Below are 24,170 nucleotides of genomic sequence, written 5' to 3'. Positions count from 1 at the left end.
ACAACAGCTGTTGTGTATTTTTTGTAGATAGCTGTTCTGCAGTTTCTAGCCAAACAGTTCTACAAACCAATTCTACATACAGTCATCTCAGCAGCACCTTCACTTTGAGACTTACTACACTTCACAGTCTCTGCCTAATACACAAACATCACCACTGGTGACTTTAAATCAAAATATCAACTTAATGATACTATCAATAGTTAACATTCTGGAGAATAAGTCATTAATTAGAACATGAACTGGTGTTTGTGTAGACTACAAAATAACACAGGAAATTTTTTTAATGTAATGTTAATTGGAATATATAGGAAAACTAATCTGTATATACAGTATAATTACAACTTTGTGGAAAAAATAAAGCCTATGGATACAAGCATAATGCAGAGAAATTGAGTCAAATTAAATCAAACAATGATTTTATTATGCTGGTGAGCCAATGGATTAATTTTTTTATTGAACTTTTCTGTTTTCCATTACTTTTATAGTAGCAAAAAAGTTGTAGGCTGGGTGCGGTGGCTCATGCCTGTAATCCCAGCATTGTGGGAGGCTGATGTGGGTGGATCACCTGAGGTCAGGAGTTCAAGACCAGCCTGACCAACATGGTAAAACCCTGTCTTTACTAAAAGCACAAAAATTAGCTGGGTGTGGTGGTGGGCACCTGTAATCCCACCTACTCAGCAGGCTGAGGCAGTAGAATCACTTGAACGTGGAAGGCGGAGGTTGCAGTAAGCCGAGATTGTATCACTGCACTCCAGCCTAGGCAACAGTGCAAGACTCTGTCTCAAAAAAAAAAAAAAAAAAAAAAAAATTGTAAAGAGACTAAGAGAACTAGTGTGATTAAATTTGCCCACCATTGCTAGAGGACATAATCTAAGATGACTTTAATTAAGGGCTTTGAGTATCGCACAACATTGCTTCTTCCTGCAAACAAACTTTTCTGGCTCTTCAACATATGGCCACTGAGCACCAATCTCATTAAGAAAACTCATGTAGTTTTCTTTAAAACTGATGAAGCTTTAGTTTTGGATTGATACAGAGTGCATGCCAACCTTCGTTATGTGTTTTCAGCCTCTGTCAGTTCACTGACTCTTCAAGATAATGGCAAGTTATCATGTGTAGATATTATACTCTGCTAATAATTTTCAAAAATTAAAAATAGGGATGGCTGACATTTACTGAGCAAGTCCCCTGTATAAGGCACCTTTCTAAGAGTTTCCTGACAATGATCTAGGAAATTAACATAATTTAATCACAATTATTATTCAATTTGAAGTACCTTTTTATTTAATATTATTCATTTGTTATTATAGCTGAAACTTCCTTTATTCCACCCTCATCCATATTCTCACTATTGCAAAATACTCTAAAAAATAATTTTAGGCTCACATGTCTAACAACAAATGGAGGCTTGCTTCCTCCAGAGATTTTGAAATTATTTCCAAGGTTCAACTGAACTGGCTGGTCCTGGAAGAAATGCCTGGTAGAATATGGAGAGGGCGCCCGGGCTTGCATGCCTTTGGGCAGTCTATTGAGGTTATTCTCCTTTAGTTTCATCTTTATAGTATTTAAGGGAAATATTGGTTCATGTGATGTAGATAAAGGCCTTCGTGACTTATGTCTTTCTTCCTGAAATAAACAAAAAAAAAGAATATTTTTAAAAATAAATAAAGTAAAGAAAATTCAATCAGAATATAACTGTATTTAATTGAACTTTAAAAAATTAAGGTAGAAGACAGAACACTTCAGATTTATAAAACATAAACTTAAGGAAGGACATTTCTCTAATTTTTTTCCTGTTCAGTTTAACATCAGTAGTATTTATAACTTGCTAGTATAATGTGTTCAACTAATTAACAGCGAGATTTATTTATAACGGGAAAGTTAGAAAGTGTCAGACACCTCCAATAGATAGATAATAGAGAATTTGACACACACAGGGGTCTAGCAATTTCACTTCCAGGAATGTATTATAAGGAAATAACTACAGCTATATGTATAGCTACAAAAATGCTTATGGTAATTTAAAAGTTAGAAATCAACTGTACTAGTGAGTAAGCAATTGCGCTCAGTTGCAAATCCACCTCAGCTATGCAATACTGTTCCAAGGACTCTACAAACCCCCTTTTTGCTTTTCCAGCTGGTCTCTGTAGGCTCTGCCACTAGAAGGTGCTAGAGAAAGTGCAAGGCTAGAGGAGATACAGTGACTGGCTACTTCCAGTTTTGTATTCTATTCCTATTAGCATCATTCCAGCAACAATTCTTCGCCTTAACAGCTGCAAGTGGCTCCAGATTATAGCATTTCCCCTATTATGCCAGAACTAGCCCCACTGCACCCCTCCAGACATATCAACAGCAGCTGGCCAGAGCCCCCTGTTCAGATTTGAGTCTAGACCCACAGGAACCTTCTTCCAAGCTCCTGTGGCACCAGCAGTGAGCAGTGCCCCTCCTTAGAGATCTGAGTCCCAGCTCATCAGAGTCCCATCTTCGAATTCCTGAAGAAGCATCCAGGAAAGCAGCCCTTCTCCAGAGGTCTGGGTCCCATTTCTGTTCAGTCTCTTCTTTAAGCTTCTGTGTTCTTGCTGACCCAACATCTTCCCTTTGTTTCCCCAGCCCTAGGGGTGGAAGCTGCTTCCTGCAGTTACTCTTCATTTCAGTGTTCCCCTTTTACCTTTCAGTCTTTCAACCCCTGTTTAGCCATTTTTTTAAATTAAATCCTTCTGTTACAATCATAAGTTTGGTGTGGTTTCCTGACTGGACCCTGGCTGATATATCAGTTAAGTGCTCAACAAAAGGAAAATGAATGGCCAAACAGATTACAGTACTTCCATACAATGGAATACTATGAAACCATGAAAAATTGTCTGGCACAAGACTACTTGAGGACATGAGAAAATGTTTATGATAAGTTAAGTAAAAAAAAAGAAGGGTACAAAATAATATGCAATGCAGTGTGATCTCAATCTTTTTTAAAGTGTGTATGTGTGTACAGAATATACTAAAAAAATTAATGCTAATCTCTAAATGGCAAGAATATTACAAGTTTTTAAAATTTTGGGTCCTTTTCACTTATTTATCTTTGTTTTCTGATTTTCCAAAATAAAGTGATACTTTTGTTTTAATAAAAAAAAAAAAAAAACAGACTGAGTGTGGTGGCTCACGCCTGTAATCCCAACACTTTGGGAGGCTGAAGCAGAGGATCTCTTGAGGCAGGAGTTCAAGAAAAAAACAATAAAACTATTTGTTTAAAAAGTTAACACTGAAAGGAAGACCTAGGAAGTTAAAACAGAATCAAAATGGTAGAATAGAAGAGAAAGAAACACTGAAAAATTGCTATGAACACATCACAAATAAATTGGAGAGAAAAGAGGATAAATAAGGTGAAACTAAAAAGCAGATAATGCCTTCCTTAAAATTAATCATTGATCTCCCATTATATGAGTTATTATGCTGCGAGGTTTGATAGATTTGCAGAGATTATTGGCCCTTCTGTCTCATTCAGAATTCTGTAACACACAGCCCACATTTTCAAGGTCTTTTCTAGGACCATACATAAGATCTGGGATAAGCATTTTGTTTCACATACAGGTTTTACTCTACCGTGTCCCAAAGTATTTGGAGAAGCTTCACAAACTACCTTTATTCCTTCTCTATCTTGTTCTAGAAAAGATTTTAAGTGGAAACAACATTATATACAATAAGGTAAAAGCAAAACAGAAAGAAATTGGGTGAGGGGGACACTAGGACTGAAGGAGAGAGTAAAATTGAGGTAGTACACATGGATGCCCTGAGACCCTTCATGTTTACCAAAGATGGACCATGAATACAATCTGAGCATCAGCCTCAGCAAAAGAAAGATGGCCCCATGTTTACTGCAGCACTATTCATAATAGCCAAGATTTGGAATCAACCTAAGTGTCCATCAACATATGAATGGATAAAGAAATTATATTACATACACACAATGGAATACTGTTCAGCCACAAAAAATAATGAGATCCTGTCTTGCAACAACACGGATGGAAGTTAAGGTCATTATATCAAGTGAAATAAGCCAGGCACAGAAAGACAAACTTCATATATTCTCACTTATTTGTGGGAGCTAAAAATTAAAACAATTGAACTCATAGAGACAGACAGTAGAATGATGGTTACCAGAGGATGGGAAGGGTCGTGGGGGCTGAGGGGGAGTGGAGATGGTTAATGGGTACAAAAAAAAAAATAGAAAGAATGAATAAGATCTAGTATTTGACAGAACAACAGGGTGACTATAGTCAATAATAATTTAATTGTAAATTTTAAAATAACTAAATGAATATAATTGGATTGTAATTCAAAGGATAAATGTTTTAGGTGATAGATACACCATTTACCTTGATGTGATTATTACATACTGTATGCCTATATCAAAATATCTCATGTACCCCATAAATATATATAGGTATTATGTATCCATTAAAAAATAAAATTTCTAAATTTTTATTTTATTTTTATTATTTTTTATTTATTTATTTTATTTGAGACAGAGTCTCACTCTGTCACCCAGGCTGAAGTACAGTGGAGCCATCCTGGCTCACTGCAGCCTTGACCTCCCAGGCTCAGGCGATTTGCATGCCTCAGCCTCCCAGGTAGCTGGGATTACAGGCGCACACCACCATGCCCAGCTAACTTTTGTATTTTTGGTAGAGATGGGGTTTCACCATGTTGCCTGGGCTGTTCTCTAACTCCTGACTTCAGGTGATCCATCCACCTCGGCCTCCCAAAGTGCTGGGATCACAGGCATAAGCCACCATGCCCAGCCTAAAATTTTTAAACTTTTAAAAAAGAAAGATGGAAACTGCTGTTCATAAGATCAAAAGTAAATGTCATAGAACAACAATAACAAAAGCTAATTAGCTCACTTACATCAAATTTGTAATTTTAGCTTCTGAATCACCCTGCTTCCAGCTACATTATGCTGCCAAACATATGTGCCAAACATACTCTAATATGACTGGCTGAGTAAACAGTTTGAATTATAGAAATTCAAACCTAGTAAAAACTTTCCAGGTTTCTACTTGTTTAGTTTCCTGTAAACTTGATAAACTGAGTTTGGGCAAACATTCTTTAAATTTGGAAAAAAAAAAAAAATCCGGTCATTTCTATCATTAGATTTGTATTGTACTTACAAGAAATCTGTTTCTATGCAGAAACACACATTCTCTGATGGCTGTCCTTGTAGAAAACTCTATTTTAGGAGCAATGCCCTAAAAATAAAACAGCATAAGAAAAGCAAATAAAATTACTAGAAACAGTTCTTTAGCCATCTCATTCTAACTTAAAATCATACAAGAACCTAATTGCTCTTCTGTGTGGTTGGCATAATTCACACACATTATCTAAAATATATATGTAATAAGAATAGCTAAATACTTACGTAATATATATTATGTATCAGAGCCAGGCCTAAGTAATTCATATATATTAACTCATCCAATCCTAACACAACCCCATGAGGCAGGTTTTATAATAGGACTCCTCAATTAAGACACAGTTTAAGTAACATGTCCATCTAGTAATGATGGCTATTAATTGAACCCAGGCATTCCGGCTCCAGTGTCCACGATGTTAGCTACTCTATTTAAAACACTGCACCATGGAATGATGCGATTCCATGAGAGACGTATGTATAATTACCTAGAGAGAGGTATGTATAATGTATAGAGTCTTCCTCTCTACCTACCTGCTTTGAAAAACTTGCTTTATATCTCATATCAGATATTTATATTCATTAGATCTAATTCCAAATTAATTTTGTTTCATTGATTTGATATTTCTATGTTTTGTCCTCAGTACCATACTGTCTAAAATATTGGGTTATATATATATGTGTGTGTATATATATCCTATCCTGTTTAATTCTTATAATCCTATAGGGTAGGTACAATTATTATAATCATCCTGTTTTACAGATGTTAAAACTGGAAAATGGGCAAAAACTAGAAACAATCCAAACATCCTTAATGGGTGAACAGATGAACCGTGGTGTATTTACATAATGGAAACTACTCAGTAATAACAAGGAACAAATGAATGACACACACAACTACATGGATGGATCTCAACAGCATTCTTCTAAGTGAGAAAAGCCAGTCTCAAAAGGTTACAGACTGTATGATTCCATTTATGTAACAGTCTCAAAAATGGCACCACAGCGACAGGACCTGGATCTGACTAAATTAAGCTGTCTCCATCTGACCCCATCGACTCACCAGTGGCCCCTCTGCATGACCTCTCTGCTCTACTCTCCCCCAGAGAACACCACCTGGCCAAGTTACTTCTTGTCCTGAGGGCACCTTCCTTCTCTTCTTTTCCATCCAAATTTTACCCATCTCTCAATGTCTGATCTCACTCTAACTCCTCCAGGTAAGCCCATAGTAGTCTCTCCCTCCAGTCTCTAATATTTCATTTTCATTTATACAACTTATACTCAAGGTGCTTCCATAACAGGGTCTGCCCCAGCTGAAGCCCTTGAAAGAAAGGAAGCCAACACCTACTGCATGCTTATTACATGTGCCAGGTTCTGTTAAGGGTTTCCAGAGGCATGATCTCATCTAATCCTCACACAGCCTGTGTAGTAGACCACTGTATTCCCATTTTACACAGGAGGGAACAGACTTGGAGAGGTTTAACAGTATGCCCAATGTCACACAGGTGGGTAGAGCCAGGATTTGAAACTCTGCTGAATTGGCCAGGCACGGTGGCTCGCGCCTGTAATCCCAGCACTTTGGGAGGCCAAGGCAGGCAGATCACGAGGTCAAGAGATCGAGACCATCCTGGCCAACATGGTGAAACCCGTTCTCTACTAAAAATACAAAAATTAGCTGGGTGTGATGGCATGAGCCTGTAGTCCCAGCTATTCAGGAGGCTGAAGCGGGAGAATCGCTTGAACCTGGGAGGCGGAGGTTGCAGTGAGCCGAGATCGCGCCACTGCACTCCAGCCTATGACAGAGAGAGACTCAAAAAAAAAAAAAAGAAAAAGAAAAAAGAAACTCTGCTGAACTACTACAAAACCTACCTTCTTTCCATTTCCTCATGCTATCTCTTCAGGGGCCTTGTGAATCAGCTAGTCAGCTTGTTTCCTGTGCATTCATTCATTCCTGTGCACCCATCCTGTCTACACAAGTCCTCACAGGTACAATCTATATCCTTAACTCCTTTTTATATTGCCTGTAGAATGCACAGTATGTACACAAGAGTGCAAAGCTTGGACAGACAACTCAATAAAAGATTTCTAGGCTTATAAACACAGGTGCCAAGATGCTACACAGAGTCAGACAATGCAGAGGGACATTTGATACAGAATGCACAATCATATGACTAGTACAGCCTCATCTTTTGTTAACCAGATGGCTTACATGAAGAAGAAGGCAAGGAGAGTTTCAGTGTCCACAGTGCTACTGGTAGAATCATATGACCCTCACATGTGTGCCAAGCCTCTGTGGCCTGAACAAGTCATCTCTCATGTCACAGGCTTGTACAGTTTTCTCATTGCCTCACACGGAGACAGTATTAACCCTTAGATGACAGCACAATAAATAATAACAGCTTAGATTTATTGTACACTTAACTATATACCAGGTATTATGCTAAACACTGTATATTACCTCATCTAACACTTAAAATAATCCTGTAAGGGATGTACTATTACAGTCCCATTTTACAGATGAGTAAACTAAGGCACAAAGAGAGTAATTTACCCAAAGTCTCACAGCCATTCATGACAAAACTGGGAATGAACCCAAACAATCTGATTCCATACTAAACCACTGTACATGCAGCTGCCTAATAGATTTTCAAATTCCTGGTCCACTTTGCCCAGAGAGGAGGAAGGAAGTCCCCTGCTGGTAAGGAACTCACATTCTGTAACACATTTTTGTTCACCTTATATGACCTCCACTCCTTGCAATGACTTACAGACAATAAAGAAGAATGTATTTTATTTTTCATACCATGCTGCATTTAGCATAACATTTTACTTTAGAGTTGAAATTTAGAGACTATATCTCATCCAGTCTCCTTACCAATGGAATGATGTTGATAATGGTTAGGTCAATGAAAGGATTTAACATAATAAATAACATAATAACATAAGCAAATAAAAATAATTTTTAAACGTTTTTTATGCTCACTTTACAAAGTCGGTCTTAACCTAACATGATAATAAATTGTGCAATCTTCTCATTGCTTCACAGGGAGACAGTATCATTATCTTTTATTATCTAATAGATGAGACAGTAAAATTATTTATTATCTAATAGATAAGACTAGATAATATTGCAAACAAAAAAAATTCTTGACCTCACCAGGAAATAAAAAATACTGTTAAAGTATCAAGTGAAATAAAACAGCAGAATACAGAAATACAAAGAAAAGCCACATACTAGTGGAGGAAATAAATCTAATTGTTAGTAAGTTGATAAATTAGGAGAAAATACAGTGAATTTGTCTCACATACTCATTCTTACTTCCTATAATATTAATGAAAATAAATCAGACAGTGGGCTGAAATAAATAAGAGAAAATTAGCATCATTCAGTGAGTAAGAGCGCAGGCTCTGAAGCCAGTCAGGCCAGCATGAGAATTCCTGCTCCATCACTCACCAGTTCAATGACCCTAAGTGCATTTCTGAAACTCTTTACACCAGCTTCCCTCTCCTTTAAAGTGGGGAAAGAACAGGATAGTGAGCTCACCACAGTGCCTGGTATACAGTGAGCACACAGTGAACATCAGCTATTTTTTTTTGTTTTTGAAATGGAGTCTCACTCTGTCGCCCAGGCTGCAGTGCAGTGGCATGATCTTGGCTCACTGCTACCTTTACCTCCTGCCTCGGCATCTCAGTAGCTGGGATTACAGGCATGTGCCACCACGCTCAACTAATTTTTGTATTTTTAGTAGAGACGAGGTTTCACTGTGTTGGCCAGGCTGAAACATCAGCTATTATTAAAGTGATAGTTCTTTTTTGTGGTATCTCGGGGGCAATCAGCTGCTTCAAGATGAAGCTGAAGGCTGCACATGGTGGCTCACATAGGTTGAGGCAGGAGAATCACCTGAGGTCAGGAGTTCAAGACCAGCCTGGTCAACATGGGGAAACCTCGTCTCCACTAAAAACACGAAAATCAGTCAGGCATGGTGGTGAGTGCCTGTAATCCCAGCTACTTGGGAAGCTGAGGCAGGACAATCACTTGAACCTGGGAGGTGGAGGTTACAGTGAGCCGAGATCACTCCACTGTACTCCAGCCTGGGCAACAAAGCAAGACTCCATTGCAAAAAATAATAATAACAATTAAGTGTGTTGCTCTTTCATCTTAAACACTTTTGAAGATTTGCAATGTGTCTAGCACGTAGATTACAGCCAAGGACATTGGTTAAGAGCTACTGGAAACAAAACTAAAAGCAAACTCAACATATGTGATGTTTATGGCCCTCAGATCCTTAGTATTGTGTGATTTTCCCCCCTTAACATGTCTTTCTGAAATTGTCTATTAAAGCGAAGGAAATACCTGACAAAGGAAGTATGTATTGCATTAATCAGGACATAACTAATATTCTCCTATTCAGAATAATACTTATGTATGTGTGAAAGCAACATGGATGTGATCTCCAACACAGAATTTTCATGACGCTTTCATTGTATACAAATAAATACGTAACAGTTACTTGGTTAGACATCAAAACAAAAACAAACAAAGAAAAAAAAAGATGAAGCTGAGTATTTCCTTTCCAGCCACTGGCTGCCAGAAATTCATTGAAGTGGATGATGAAAGCAAACTTCATACTTTTTATGAGAAGCATATGGCCACAGAAGTTACTACTGAGATGCTCGGGGTGAAGATTGGGAGGGTTATGTGGTCCAGATCAGCGGTGGGAATGACAAACAAGTTTTTCCCATAAAGCAGGGTGTCTTGACCCATGGCTATGTCCACCTGCTGCTGAGAAGGGACATTCCTGTTATAGACCAAGGAGAATTGGAGAAAGAAAGTGCAAATCTGTTCAGGGTCACAATGTGGTCACCAATCTGACCATTCTCAACTTGGTTATCATCAAAAAAGGAGAGAAGGATATTCCTGGACTGACCAACACTATGGTGCCTCATCGCCTGGGGCCCAAAAGACCTAGCAGAATCTGCACTTTTCAGTCACTCTAAAAAAGATGGTATCTGCCAATATATTGTAATAAAGCCCTTAAACAAAGAAGGTAAGAAACCTAGAACCAAAGCACCCAAGATTCAGTGTCTCGTTACTCCACATGTCCTGTAACACAAACTCTGGCATACTACTCTGACGGAAGAGACTACTAAGGGAAATAAGAGAGAAGCTGCAGAATATGCTAAACTTTTGGCCAAAAGAATGAAGGAGACCAAAGGAAAATGCCAGGAATATATTGACAACAGATGCAGGCGGCCCTCTCTGCGAGCTTCTACTTCTGAGACCAGTCAAAAATAAAATTTTTTGAGTAACAAATAAGATCAGATCCCACACTCCAAAAACCACTACTATGGCAATTGGTTTTATTTTGCTTTATAGAATGGTTGAGAGAAATTAAGTCCCTCTCTCTATTCACAAATTGTTTAAAATATAATTTGATTAACTTAATTGTAAGAATATTCTACCTCTAATGCATGCAGGTGTTTCCACATATTTAAAAAACCCTTTCTCTAATGACTAACTGCATGTATAAATAACTATAAATACAACCTCCTATAGGTTATTTTTCCTATTTATGACCATAAAGTTGAACAGAGATAACACTCAAGAAAATATAAGAACGTCTGCTTCTTTTTATCTTGATACTTGGCTGGATACCAGCTCAGTGTTTGTAGATGCCTTTTATTTAGCAGAGAACTAGGCAAACCAAAGTTAAAATAATAGAGTATCCCCTACCTGATTCTCATCAGTTTTTGATCCCTTTTAGCTTCTGAAGAGCAATATCCCAATAACTCAAAATAAAATAATTAAAGGCAAGCTTCTCACATGTACCATGGATTTAAATGATACATGAAGATCTTGGAGAAACAAAGACAGTTTCAGTGAGATTCATCAAACTCTCAAAGATAATGAAGGGCTTGGGGTTACAGTCATTAGGAATTCCGATTAGGGCGACCGTTAATGAATGTTTGCTGTTTGAAGTATTAGAAGCTCTGTCATGATAAGCTTCATAGAAACAGAGGTCCTGACTGTTATATTAAATATATTCTGCACAGTACTCTCAACAAAGTAGGAAATGATAACAAATTATAGTAATTGTAATTCACGGGGCAATACAAGAAAAGCTGAGTATCAAAATACTTTTTATAATTCTCAAAGGCGTAGCCTTTTAAATGGAGATCATTCAAGTGATGTAACAGTCAAGAAAATCGTCAGGGTTGCCGTGGGAATAGAAATTGTCAAAGACAACATCAAAATGCGTACCTTGAATTTGGGTTCAGACAATGCCCCCCAAAGAATTAAATTATCAGTGGAATATCTGCTATATCCTTCAAGATCCTTCAGTAATATCAATTTGTGAGCCTCTGTCAGTTTCCTCTCTGTTAAATGGAGACCATATCTGCCTTGGCTAACTTGAGAATTGTTGGGAGAAAAAACTGAAAGTGCAAAATAAATGAAAAATAACATAACTGCTATTGCTACTCTATTTAGTCATAATAGCTATGACTAAACAAATCTTTCTGTTAATCTGCAACAAAAGGAGGCTTTTATAACTATGTGACAATGTAAATATGGAAAAGATTTTAGCCTGATTAGATAAAACTTCCACCTCTCAGATCAATACTGAAAATCAGTATAATTTGGTACCTTGAGTTGGGCATCTAAACGGAGCCACTAAACAGAACAGCAGGGGTACTAACCAAAATAAAGATCAAACCCTGTCAGGAATAAAACATTCAGGTCCCAACAATTTCTCTCCTAATAGAAGCCCAGATGGACATGAATCACTTACTGGAAAACCTAGAGCTGTCTTCATGAGCACCTCCCTACACCTCCTAGGGTGCGAAGGTGTTAGCTTGGGCTCTGGGAAAAGAAAATCCCGTGTGTTTTCTTCATAGTAGGCCAACTCATCCCACACTAGAAAGAAAGGAGAAAAAGTATAAATATCTGTATTTACACCTCCAGGTTTAACAAAATAAAAGTTCAGGCAGATGATGGCAGAGATGGCACTTAGGTAAAAATAGACATATTGATCCTAGCACCTGTTATTCAAGAGCAGACTAATTTCTATTACTTTTTATCTTGTGGATAATTTTTTAAGGCCTTCCAAAGTCATAACAGAGAAAAAAAGACTAAAGAGGTGTTCTACAAAACAGAACAAATAGGAAAGTCTATCTTTCCATCTATCCATCCAATTTTTCCTTCAACAAATATTTACTAATAATAACCCTTAAGCCAGGTACTGCGGATAGAATAGGAACAACGTGGACATAGCATTGTTCACACAAGTTTACAGTTTAGACTGGGGTTCAATGTGTTCTGTGATGCATGGATGCCAAGGGCCCAGATGACAGCTACAGCTGTGGTTCTCAACAGGGGTACCAACCCCAGGGACATTTTGGACATTTGTGGAAATATTTCAGGGGCAGGAGCCAGAGGTGTGAGGGAGTCCTGCAGTGCTCAAGACACTCATGCACGTCACACAATCTCCCCCATCCCCAGTGACTTTCTAATATCCTGCAAACATTCTTGCAGGCTAAAAACTATTTAATAATTGTCTGAGCCTAGAACTTAACTAACTATGTAACTGAAAATAATTATGTAACTATGTTACATATAAAGACAAAGCTTTTTTTTTTTTTTTTGCATGATTTGGAAATACACTGAATTTTTTCAAGTACTGTGTAAATCAAGGAACAATTGTATTTTGTTTTGTTTGGATCTTTAACCAGACCTGTTTGATATTTTGAAAATCATGTCCCATCTAAATGCTTCATTATGCTTGACACTTACATATTAACATACACATTTTATCATACACCACTTTCATTTCTACTTTATATTACAATCAGATTATGTTAATTTTTTACAGTGACTTGTATAAGTTGATTATATTAACTACAAATATTTTTAGTATCATAAAAGGGATACTACAAAATACTCATTACCAAAAGATCTTGGTCTAATGGGATGAACAATTACTGAGCCGAAGGACAGAAAGCTACCACCTGAATCATCCTTGACCACACAGCAGGTGCCGCAGAAGTGATCTGAACTGAGAGTGGTCCCTGCCTAGAGAACCATCAAAAAAGTAACTGTAGCCAATGAGGCAGTTGTGCTATTTAGTGACTGCCACTTAACTTATGAGAAGAATTCTGATGAGGGTTGCTTCATTTTCAGTACATCAACTGTAGAACATAATTGACCTTACATCACATAATATTATGCATTAAATTCTTCCTCCTACTAACTCCATTTAATACGAATGTTTCGGTTCGACTGAGGAAAGAATCAAAGTGCAAAAAGAAATTATTCTATATTTTTCATCATAAATAGCATTTCTTTCCACTCGTGCACTCCCAGCCACGCTCCAGCCACAGTGGATTGATGTTCCCTCCTGAGCAATGTACTTCCACCATGCACGCTCTCCTGCATTACTGCCATGGCCTTAGCTGATCTCCCTGCCTTCATTCTCCTGCACTCAAATCCACTATCCACACACTGCAACGTTTTAAATACATCAGACTGTGCCTTTCTCTGCTTAAAACCTTCCAATGGGCTTCTCATCACATTAGAATAAAATCTAAGCACCTTACCCTAGACTTCAACACTCTATATAATCAGGCTTCTAATAATCTCTCCTAATTCATTTATTGCCACTCTCCCCCTTGATCGTTGTTCTCTGTCATCCTTTACCCTTCTTGCTGTCCCTCAAACACACCAAGGTCACCTCCACATAAGGGTTGTGCCTTATCATTCTCCTCCCTTTAAGGTTCCTTCCCTGGGTCTCTGCAGGGCTGGCTCCTTCCTATTGAATAACAGGCTTGGTTTAAATGTCATCTTATCAGAAGGTGGCAACCCAATTGAAAAGAGCACTCCTTCCCAGACACTCCCCATCACATCACCTGGTTTTACTTTCCACATAAGATTTACCACTAATTGATATTTTTGTTCACGTATTTATTCGTGATCTGCTTCCAACAAGGCTCCATGAAAGCAGTGACTTTGTCTTTTCTGTATATTATTCTACTGCTGGCAGGGTTGTCCCTAGAAAGGTGTGAACTCAGAGCAGTTCAATCAGTACATGGCCCAGCCAAGACAATCACACCTGAAAAGGGGCCTCACTGTCAGCATCTTCAACAAGTCCCTTGAAATATCACTAAAGATAGACATTTTAAAATTGAACTTCAATGATGTTCAGAGACGAGTGGTGAAGTGCAGCATCCTGGATGCTGCCCCAAAACCTGTGGAACAATGCTTAGGACATAATGGGTACCTGATAAATGCTTCTTAAATGAATGAACATGAGGACTAAAGTAAGTTAACTTGCGTAAGTGCCAGCTTACGTTAGCCACTCAATAAGCATTAGTTACCCTCTTTGAGACTCAGTTTCCACACTGTTAAAAAAAAGGAGGAGAGAGACTAAATGTTCTCTAAAAGCTTTTCCAACTCTTACCCTTCATTCATTTTTCAATTTATTTTCATTCATGTATTCAAAAAACACTTCATTCATTGAGAACCTCCTATGTGGTAAGACTTATAGACACTGGATGTATACTAGTGAAGAAGGTAAATATAATCAATGCCTTCCTGGAGCTTATAGTCTATAAGTATTAAACAATTATACAAATAAATGTATAGTTAAAAATTAAGCTCCATAAGAGCAAATTGCTAGGAATAAAGAGATAGAGAGGGTAGGAAGACAGGAGAGAAGATGGGTGTAATTCCTTTTTTTTTTTTTCTTGAGATGGAGTCTCGCTCTTGTTGCCCAGGTTGGAGTGCAGTGGCACGGTTTGGGCTCACTGCAACCTCCGCTTCCCGGGTTCAAGCAATTCTCTTGCCTCAGCCTCCCAAGTAGCTGGGATTACAGGCACCCTGCCACCACATCTGGCTAATTTTTGTACTTTTAGTAGAGATGGAGTTTCACCATGTTGGCCAGGCTGATCTCGAACTCCTGACCTCAGGTGATCCACCTGCCTCAGCCTCCCAAAGTGCTGGGATTACAGGCGTGAGCCACTGCACTCAGCCAATGGGTGTAATTCTAACATCAATTCTCTGCTTCATTTACTACTCTCATCCTGGCCTTCTTCATCAATGCTCCTCTTACAGTGCTCCCTGTGATGGGCATAATCCTCCCACCTTTGCTGGTCAAAAACAGACTCTGCCTCCATCCAGAAACTCTGAAGTACAACCTGCAAATGGAAAGTGATGTGCCAATTTCCCCAGCTATCACTAGCAACAAAAGACAACTTTCTCCTGAAGTCTATAGTATAGAGTTAAGAACTCTTTTTTTTTTTTTTTTTTTTTTTTGAGACAGAATCTCGCCCTGTCACCCAGGCTGGAGCGAAATGGCTCAGTCTCGGCTCACTGCAACCTCTGCCTCTCGGGTTCAAGTGATTCTCCTGCCTCAGCCTCTCAAGTAGCTGGGATTACAGACGTGCACCACGAATTCAAATTCTAGGGTCAGGCAAGGTTGGGTTCAAATCCCTGCTCCACCACTTACCAACTATGTGATCTCAGGCAAATTACGTAAACTAGTTAACTTCAGTCTCCTCTTCAAGAAAATGTAAAAACTGTCATTGTACCTGCCCTTTAAGACTACTCTGAAGACGAATGACAAAGCCATGTATAATGCACAGCACAGCACCTGACATTGCCTACCATTACCAGGATTGCTCTCTGACACCAGCCCAGCAGTGGCCCCAGAACTGCTCTGGCTTCTGTAAACATCATTATGTTCCTACCGGGAACAAACACCTAGATTCCTGATATGATGTTCTACACAGGAGGCCTTTCCTTTTCCCTGTTTCTTTTCATATGCTTTTGGCTAGTTCTTGTCACTGCATCTAAATGATAGCTGCAAATTATTATTCCTGTGTTTAGCAAGAATTTAGATAAAAGTAAGAGGCTAGAACATTGAAAGCGAGCTCATACTCTATCTTTAGAATCACAGGAATAAAAATAGACTGAAACAGGGTTAGACAAATAAATAGAAGGCTATGAAGCTTCTCAAGACAGTCTCTCTGGTGTGGTTACTTTCTAGAAATCCAAACTGCCACCCAGGGTGAAAACGTCAGCACACTAAGAGGACGGTACAGCAAGAGCCTAGGTTAGAAATAATAAACATATTCACAGGCTGAACAAGTCTTATAGGTCAAGGGAAGTATCTGAGAGAACTCAGTGTTCTTCTTAAGAGTTCATTACACAGACAGTGACATCATCAATGGCATCGATGAACTTCTCCCTCAAAAAGGAAACAAATGAGACTTCAAAAGAAATAACAATTGTAATAACAACATTGGCTGGAGGAATATCTAACATTTTTAGAGCATGTCAGAATTGACAGTGTGCTTCCAGATACAAGATCACATTTGATTCCCTCTTTACAGATAAGGAAACTGAGGCTTTGAGAGTTTGACCTGTCATGATGCCACATGGCTAGTGATAGCATATGGCAAAGTAGGAATTCAAAACCAAATCATCTGAGACAAAAGGTCCTTCCTTGCTAATGCCTATAAAAGTATGAAAGCATTGCTACAAAAGTGTAAAATATTGCTATAAAAGCATTGCTATAAAAGTATAAAATTAAGCTCTGTTAAGTGAATGGGGGCCCACGAGAATAGACTTTTACAGTTGGACTGAATATACCTGACTTACCCAAAGTGAAGGTATTTATCTCAGAGGTTAATAAAAAGAAAGCGTCAAGCTCACTGTGGAATAGAATCACGCTGCCCCCCTGTGTCCATTCCCTTTTCCCACCTTTGCAAACTGAAGAACAGGAAGGGTCTTTATTTCTTGGCAGCAAATATCACTGGACTTCATTCTTTAGCAGTAAAGCCATATGCACATCTGGATATCATTACTTGTATTATTATTAATTTATTTGTACTATTAACTTAATGATCATGTCTTTTGAGTATGTGTGTTTGAAAGCAATGAGAAAAAATATCAAGCAATAAATACAGCTAAATGAAAAGGTAACAATTCAGCCAATAGAGAAATTGGTCCCTGAGAACCCAAATGTGGGCCATGTGACCCCACAGCGCAGTCTGCAGGAGACTTTGAGAAAACAAAAAAAAAATCAGCTAGTATCAAGGATCAGCAGATCATGAGGGCTCACTGCCACTGCTACACGCCCGGTGGGTGCCACCAGCATCACACTAGGAAGACTGGCACAGTGTAGATCGTGTATGCAAAAGTATGCCTGTAATAACATATATGGAACAAATTAATGGATCAATCTGTACTACATCCGAAGCTAAGTAAAATCAATTGTTATTTTGCGCAATTCAAATTTAATTTCACTAAAATTACAATCTGAAATTGGGAGATTGTAAATTTTTTAAAAAAAGTATAATACAGCTCCCATTCTGCATCTGATTAATTTTTGAGTTATAACCAGTATTCACACACTCAGCTAGAATATTCTGCAATCATTCTTTTCAAACAACTATTCTCGCAACCTTCTCACAGATGAAAAACTTATAGCACTCCAAGACATATTAAGTTTTAACAAGCAAGTTGCAGAATATATATAGTCAACATATATATAGGTGTGTGTGTGTATATATGCTGAAATACATATTCTGCAATTGACTTTTTAAATGTAGTATATCTTGGACTGTCATATGTCTTTCAAGAGACCAGAAAACCAACATTTAGTATATTCAACCAACCATAAAATACATACACACACAACTATATATACTAAATACTAAATATATTTATGTTTATATACACTGTATTTAATATACAGTCATCCCTAAGTATCCACAGGAGGTTGGTTCAGGAACCCTTGCAGATACGAAAATATCCATGAATACTCAAGTCCCTGACATAAAATGGTGTAGTTGGGGTGAGTTGGTTGAAGGTAAAAAGAGCATAATAATAAAAAATTAAAAATAAGAAATACAATGGTATAATATTTGCATATAACCTATGCACATCTTCCTGTATACTGCAGATCCTCTCTAGATTACCTAATATAATGTAAATGTTATATAATAGTTATGCTGTATTGTTAAGGGTCTAATGACAAGAAAAAGTCTGTACATGTTCAGTACAGACACAACCATCACAGGCCTAACTACATTTTCGAGTCATGGTTAGTGAATTCATGGATGTGGAACTTGACAATCAGAAGGTCCAACTATATATAAGGTATGTGCATGCATGTGTGTGTATTTTAGGGTTGGCTGAATATACCAAACGTATTTTAGAAGGTTTAAAAAGATACACATCAAATTGTTTTGTTCTGTTCTGTTGAGGCAGGGTCTCACTCTGTCACCCAAGCTGGAGTGCAGTGGCAAGATCACAGCTCATTGCAGCCTCAACCTCCTTGGCTCAAGTGACCTCCCTAACCACTCAAGTGACCTCCCTAGCCTCCCAAGTAGCTGGAACTACAGGCACACACCAGCACACACTGCTAAGTTTTTTATTTTCAGTAGAGATGAGGTTTCACCATGTTTCCCAGGCTGCACCTGAACTCCTGCGCTCAAGCAATCCGCCCACCTTTGTCTCTCAAAGTGGTGGGATCACAGGCGCGAGCCACCGAACCTGGCCCACATCAAATTGTTAATGGTAATTATCTGTCAGGGATTGTTGAATGGGCTTTTGACATTTTATTTTACATACTTTCATGTTAGTTAAATTTTTTATACTGCGATTACTTAGGTATTGAGTAACTTTTTAAAAATCCATGTAAAATTAAAAAAGACCAAAGTGGGCATGCTTCTACTTTCTCAGCATACTAAAATATAATTTGCCAGCAGTGATATATGTTTGAACATAAAATTGGGTCAAATAAGAATAAAAAACTTACGGAAAAAAACACAGTGCCCTGATTTCAGCCTGTCACTTTTAGGCTGAAAAACATTCAGTGAGAATTTCTAAAAAGCAGGCAGGAGGCACCTGCTCAGTTCCATCTACCTGTGAAGGTAATGAAATCTCCAAAAGCACCTATTCTTAAATTCACAGAGTGGGGTTCTTGTCTGTCTCCAGTGGCAGCCTTTGCCAAAGAACCAAGAAGCAGAAGAAAGAACTACATACAGACTCCTGGGTTCACTGCACTTCACTTGGGCCCTTGACCTGCTCCAGTGATATCCACAGCAGGCAGGACTACGATCCCTATCAAAAGCCTCCTCAGTCCCCTCTGCTTTAGCTGAGACATTTGCTAGTCTCATCTTCCTTCTCCCATGCTCTCTTAAGAAAAAGAAAAGTACACACCATAAAACATCAAAATAACACAACAAAACAGGGAAAATGTAACTGTTTTAAGCATAACTGATTTAAAACTTTGTTAAAAATAAGAATCTATACCAAAATACAACATTTATGTCAGACATTACTCCATAAGTAATCAAAGGACAGTGACAGTCACTTTATACAGAAGGAAAGAAAGAAAACAAATCATAATATGGGAAAATGAAAAATTTTAAGAAGTTTTAAATTTAAGGTTGTCACAGTCATTTCTAAAAAGGAGATAGATCATAAAATAGGATAAAATATATTTTTATCTACTTATTTATTTAGACAGAGTCTGGTTCTGTCGCCCAGGCTGGAGTGCAGTGGTACGATCTTAGCTCATTGCAATCTCTGCCTCCTGGGTTCAAGCAGTTCTCCTGCCTCAGCCTCCCGAGTAGCTCGGATTACAGGCACCTGCCATCATGCTCAGATAATTTTTGTATTTTTAGTAGAAACAGGGTTTCACTATGTTGGCCAGGCTGGTCTCGAACTCCTGACCTCATGATCTGCCCGCCTCAGCCTCCCAAAGTGCTGGGATTATAAGCGTGAGCCATGACATACTTTGCAAACACAACAAATCCAATTGACAGTATCCAGCATTAACTAGGATATGGGGAATGGGAATGCCATGCACTCCTGGATGTAGTAGAAGTATTAGAACCTTATTGGGGATCAGCTTACCCCAGTTTAAAAGGCATGGCTCAATCTAAGAATTCTATTATTTGTAAATATACCAAGAGATAAATATTTTTATAAAAATGTGAAAGAAAAGAAAATCTAAATGCTCAACAATATTAATTTATGGATAACACCACCACTATGGAAAAATACATAGCTATTGAAAATGACAAGTAAACTATAGGTAACAATGTAAAGTAAGAAAAGTAAAACCCAAAATACTATGGAAATACTGTTTAGAGACCTATAAAAAACACACACATAAATTAATAAAATTATTTATAGCTATCAAAATAATGATGTAGGCCGGGGGCAGTGGCTCACATCTGTAATCCCAGTACTTTGAGAGGCCGAGGTGGGCGGATCACCTGAGGTCAGGAGTTTGACACCAGCCTAGCCAACATGGTGAAACCCCGACTCTACAAAAAATACACAAAAATTGGCTAGACGTGTTGGCAGGTGCCCATAATTCCAGCTATTCAGGAGACTGAGGCAGGAGAATCACTTGAACCCAGGAGGCGGATGTTACAGTGAGCTGAGGTTGCATCACTGCACTCCAGCCTGGGCAACAGAGCTAGACTCTGTGTCAAAAATAAAAAACTAAATTTTTTTAAAAATGTAGATTTACGCTTTTAGAAATGACAACATAGGCAAGGCATGGTGGATCACACCTTTAATGCCAGCACTTTGGGTGGCCAAGGTGGGAGGACTGCTTGCATCCAGTAGTTTGAGACCAGCCTAGGCAACACAGTGAGATCCCAGCTCTACAAAGAATACTACTAATAATAAAAATTTAGCTGGGCATGGTGCACGTCTGTAGTTCCAGCTACTGAGAGGCTGAGGCAGGAGAACTGCTCAAGCCCAGGAGGTCATACCACTGCATTCAGTCTGAGTGACAGAGTGAGATCTTGTCTCAAAAGATATATATAAAAAATAAATTAAATTTAAAAAAATTAAACAACAATATAACAGTGACATACAATGGGGAAAGCTAATAACAGAAAAAAATGTATGTGATGCTATGCAAAAATTCCATATCTATGTATTCTTCTATCTACAGAGAAATATCAAGAAATATGTTCACCAAAATACAAATAAAGGTTCTCTCAGGATTACATAATTTGGGAATGCTTTTTACAAGCAAAAATTATGAAGCTATTTTCATTTTCAGAAAGAAAAAAAAGCAGAAATGTGTAATAACAAAGATCAGAAGAGAATTTTCTGAGTTTTCAGTGTTCTCTCTCTCTCTCTCTCTCTCACAGACACACACACAAGTGCGCACGTGCGCGCACTTCTATGCCTACAACCCTAAAGTCACTAGATAGCTATACTGAAAGACTATTTATGAGAATTGGTGCCACTGAGTGGCAGGTCCTAACCTCTCTCACCAGCTCAGGTCTTACATCATTCAAGACATACCGCAAAGCAAAAGTACCACAGAACACCTTCCTCCTAGAATCTCATTATTCTAGCACAGGGGTCACAGACTCTTTTGGAAAGGGTCAGACAGCTAAATGTTTTAGGCTTTGTAGGCCATCTGTTCAAAACTACTCACCTCTGTCATTGCTCTGCAAAAGTGGCTATAAACACTACTTAAATGAACGAGTATGGCTATGTTCCAAAAAGACCTGTATTTAGGAATAACGAAATCTGAATTTCATATAATTTTCACATCACTAAATATTCATTTCAAAAATTCTTTCCAACCATTTAAAAATGTAAAAACCAAAAATAGTTTGGCAATTCCTCACAAAGTTAAACAGTTAACATATACTCCATTCGCTAGGTATATACACAGAAGAACTAAAAGCAAATACACAACAATTTGTACACAAGTATTCAAAACAGCATTATTTATAAACATCCAAAAAGTAGAAACGTCTTAGTCTATTTTCTGTTGCTTATAACAGAATACCTGAAACTGGGTAATTTGTTTTTAAAAAGTTATTTATTTCTTACAGTTATGGAGGCTGAGAAGTCCAAGGTTGAGGGGCTATGTCTGGTGAGGGCCTTCTTGCTGGTGGGGACTCTGCTGAGTAGGCAGGTGACACAGAGCATCACATAGTGAGGGTGCTGAGCATGCTAGCTCAGGTCTCTCTTCCTCCTCTTATAAAGCCAACAGTCTGACTCCCATGATAACCCATCAATACATTAATCCATGAATAGATCAACCTATTCATAATGGCAGAGCCCTCATTACCCAATCTATATAGAAGAATATTATTCAGGCACAAAAAGGAATTAAAATCTGATACATGCTACAACATGGCTGAACCATGAAAACATTATGCTAAGTGAAAGAAACCAGACATAAAAGGTCACATATTGTAGGCTTCTATTTATATGAAATGTCTAGAATGAGAAAATCAACAGAGACAGAATTAGTGGTGGCCAGGGCCTGGAGGAGGAAGGAATGGGAAATGATTGCTAATAAATACAGAATTTCTTTTTGGGGTAACGAAAATGTTCTGGAATTAGTGGTGATGGCTGTCCAATCTTATGAACATACTAAAACCAACTGAATTGTACATTTGAAAATGATGAACTGTATATGATTTAAATTGCAATAAAAAATGTGGAAGCCATTTCTAGTTCATGGGCCATACAACAATGGCCTACAGGCTGGATTTGGCTAGGGACTATAGTTTACCAACCTTGTTCCAGCAACTAACAAAGAAAATGTCTTAGGGTTTCTCTCTCTCACACACACACATACACACACACCCCACAGATTAGAACACAGCCAAAGGCCAAAACTTGAAATCAGCTAAGCCAGGACTGAAAAATTATTTAATAATTAAATGAAGTTATTAAAAAATGGAAAGACAAGGAGTTTGTTTAAGTTATGTTCCCTGTCACCAAACACCATAAAGTTATTATTCTGAAAATAGACAAAATTTAATAGATTGGCAGAAAAAAGGCATGTGTTATGTAAACTTATAGACATATAAAGTTATATGTTATTTTAAAACACAACTCTTAAGTACAGTACCCATTTTGTCAGGCCAAATTTATTTTAAAATTATATTGAGCTAATTTAGAAATGTATTTACTGGCACATTACCTGGAGGAACTAGCTGTATTAATTCAAACCTGGTTAGGAAGCCTAAAAAGGAAAAAATGAGATTTTAATACTTCCAAAAATTGCCACGGTCTTTCAATAATTATTAAGTTTTAAACTGTTATAATATCCATTTAATAGTGATAATAATAAAAATAATAATTAAAAATAACTCCAAACCAACATCAAATCAGGTATTTCTAGAATTAATCAATCAAGAGAGTATAATGAGAGTAACAGAATTATAAAAATAGTATTTCACTAGCCATAAAAAAGAACAAGGGTTCATGTCTTTTGAAGGATCTGGAGGTCATTATCAAACTAACGCAGAAACAGAAAACCAAATGCAGCATGTTCTCACTTAAAAATGGGAGTTAAATGATGAGAATTCATGGACACATAAAGGGGACCAATACACACTGGGGCCTACTTGAGGGTGGAGGGTGGGAGAAGAAAGAGGATCAGAAAAAATAACTAGTGGATAACTTAATAACTAGTTATCATTTTAATAAGGTATTAAAAATAACTTAATACCTGGGTGACAATCTGTACAACAAATCCCCATGACACGGGTTCACCTATATAACAAACCTGCACATGTACCCCTAAACCTAAAAGTTAAAAAAAAATATCATTTCACCTCCTGAAAAGTATTTTAAAAAAAGGATGCAATATTTGTCTCCTAAAAGTGCATACAATAAATAAGTGTATATATACATACAGCTCTAAAATAACAATGCAATCTTCATCTTAAATATTCAAAATCCACTTGTTATCCATTAACATACAAAAGTTTATCTTGCTTAAAACAGTGTGCAATATGACTATACAAATTAAACATAAAATATAACTTTTTAAGGCCAGGCATGGTGGCTCGCGCCTATAATCCCAGCACTTTGGGAGGCCGAGGCGGGCGGATCACCTGAGGTCAGGAGTTCAAGACCAGCCTGGCCAACGTGGTGAAACCCCGTCTCTACTAAAAATACAAAAATTAGCTGGGCATG

At 37.8% G+C, this 24,170-nt stretch overlaps 1 protein-coding gene and 1 pseudogene across 1 annotated transcript in view; one reads left to right on the top strand and one right to left on the bottom strand.

Annotated features, from left to right (window-relative positions):
• The window catches only part of SPATA6L (spermatogenesis associated 6-like), a 59,628-nt gene that overhangs the window by 17,709 nt on the left and 17,749 nt on the right, over positions 1-24,170 (bottom strand). Inside the window, exons 4-5 of the mRNA XM_011937345.1 lie at positions 5,166-5,243; positions 1,387-1,626 (exon numbers count right to left, since the gene is read on the bottom strand). Of these exons, the coding sequence (XP_011792735.1) occupies positions 1,387-1,626; positions 5,166-5,243 (318 nt within the window). The remainder of the gene's footprint in view (positions 1-1,386; positions 1,627-5,165; positions 5,244-24,170) is intronic.
• Positions 9,739-10,481, top strand: LOC105508467 (annotated as a pseudogene).

The sequence above is a fragment of the Colobus angolensis genome, unplaced genomic scaffold, assembly GCF_000951035.1.
Source record: "Colobus angolensis palliatus isolate OR3802 unplaced genomic scaffold, Cang.pa_1.0 Scaffold162, whole genome shotgun sequence".
NCBI classification, from domain to species: Eukaryota; Metazoa; Chordata; class Mammalia; order Primates; family Cercopithecidae; genus Colobus; species Colobus angolensis.
This window is presented reverse-complemented; position numbering and strand designations above follow the sequence as displayed.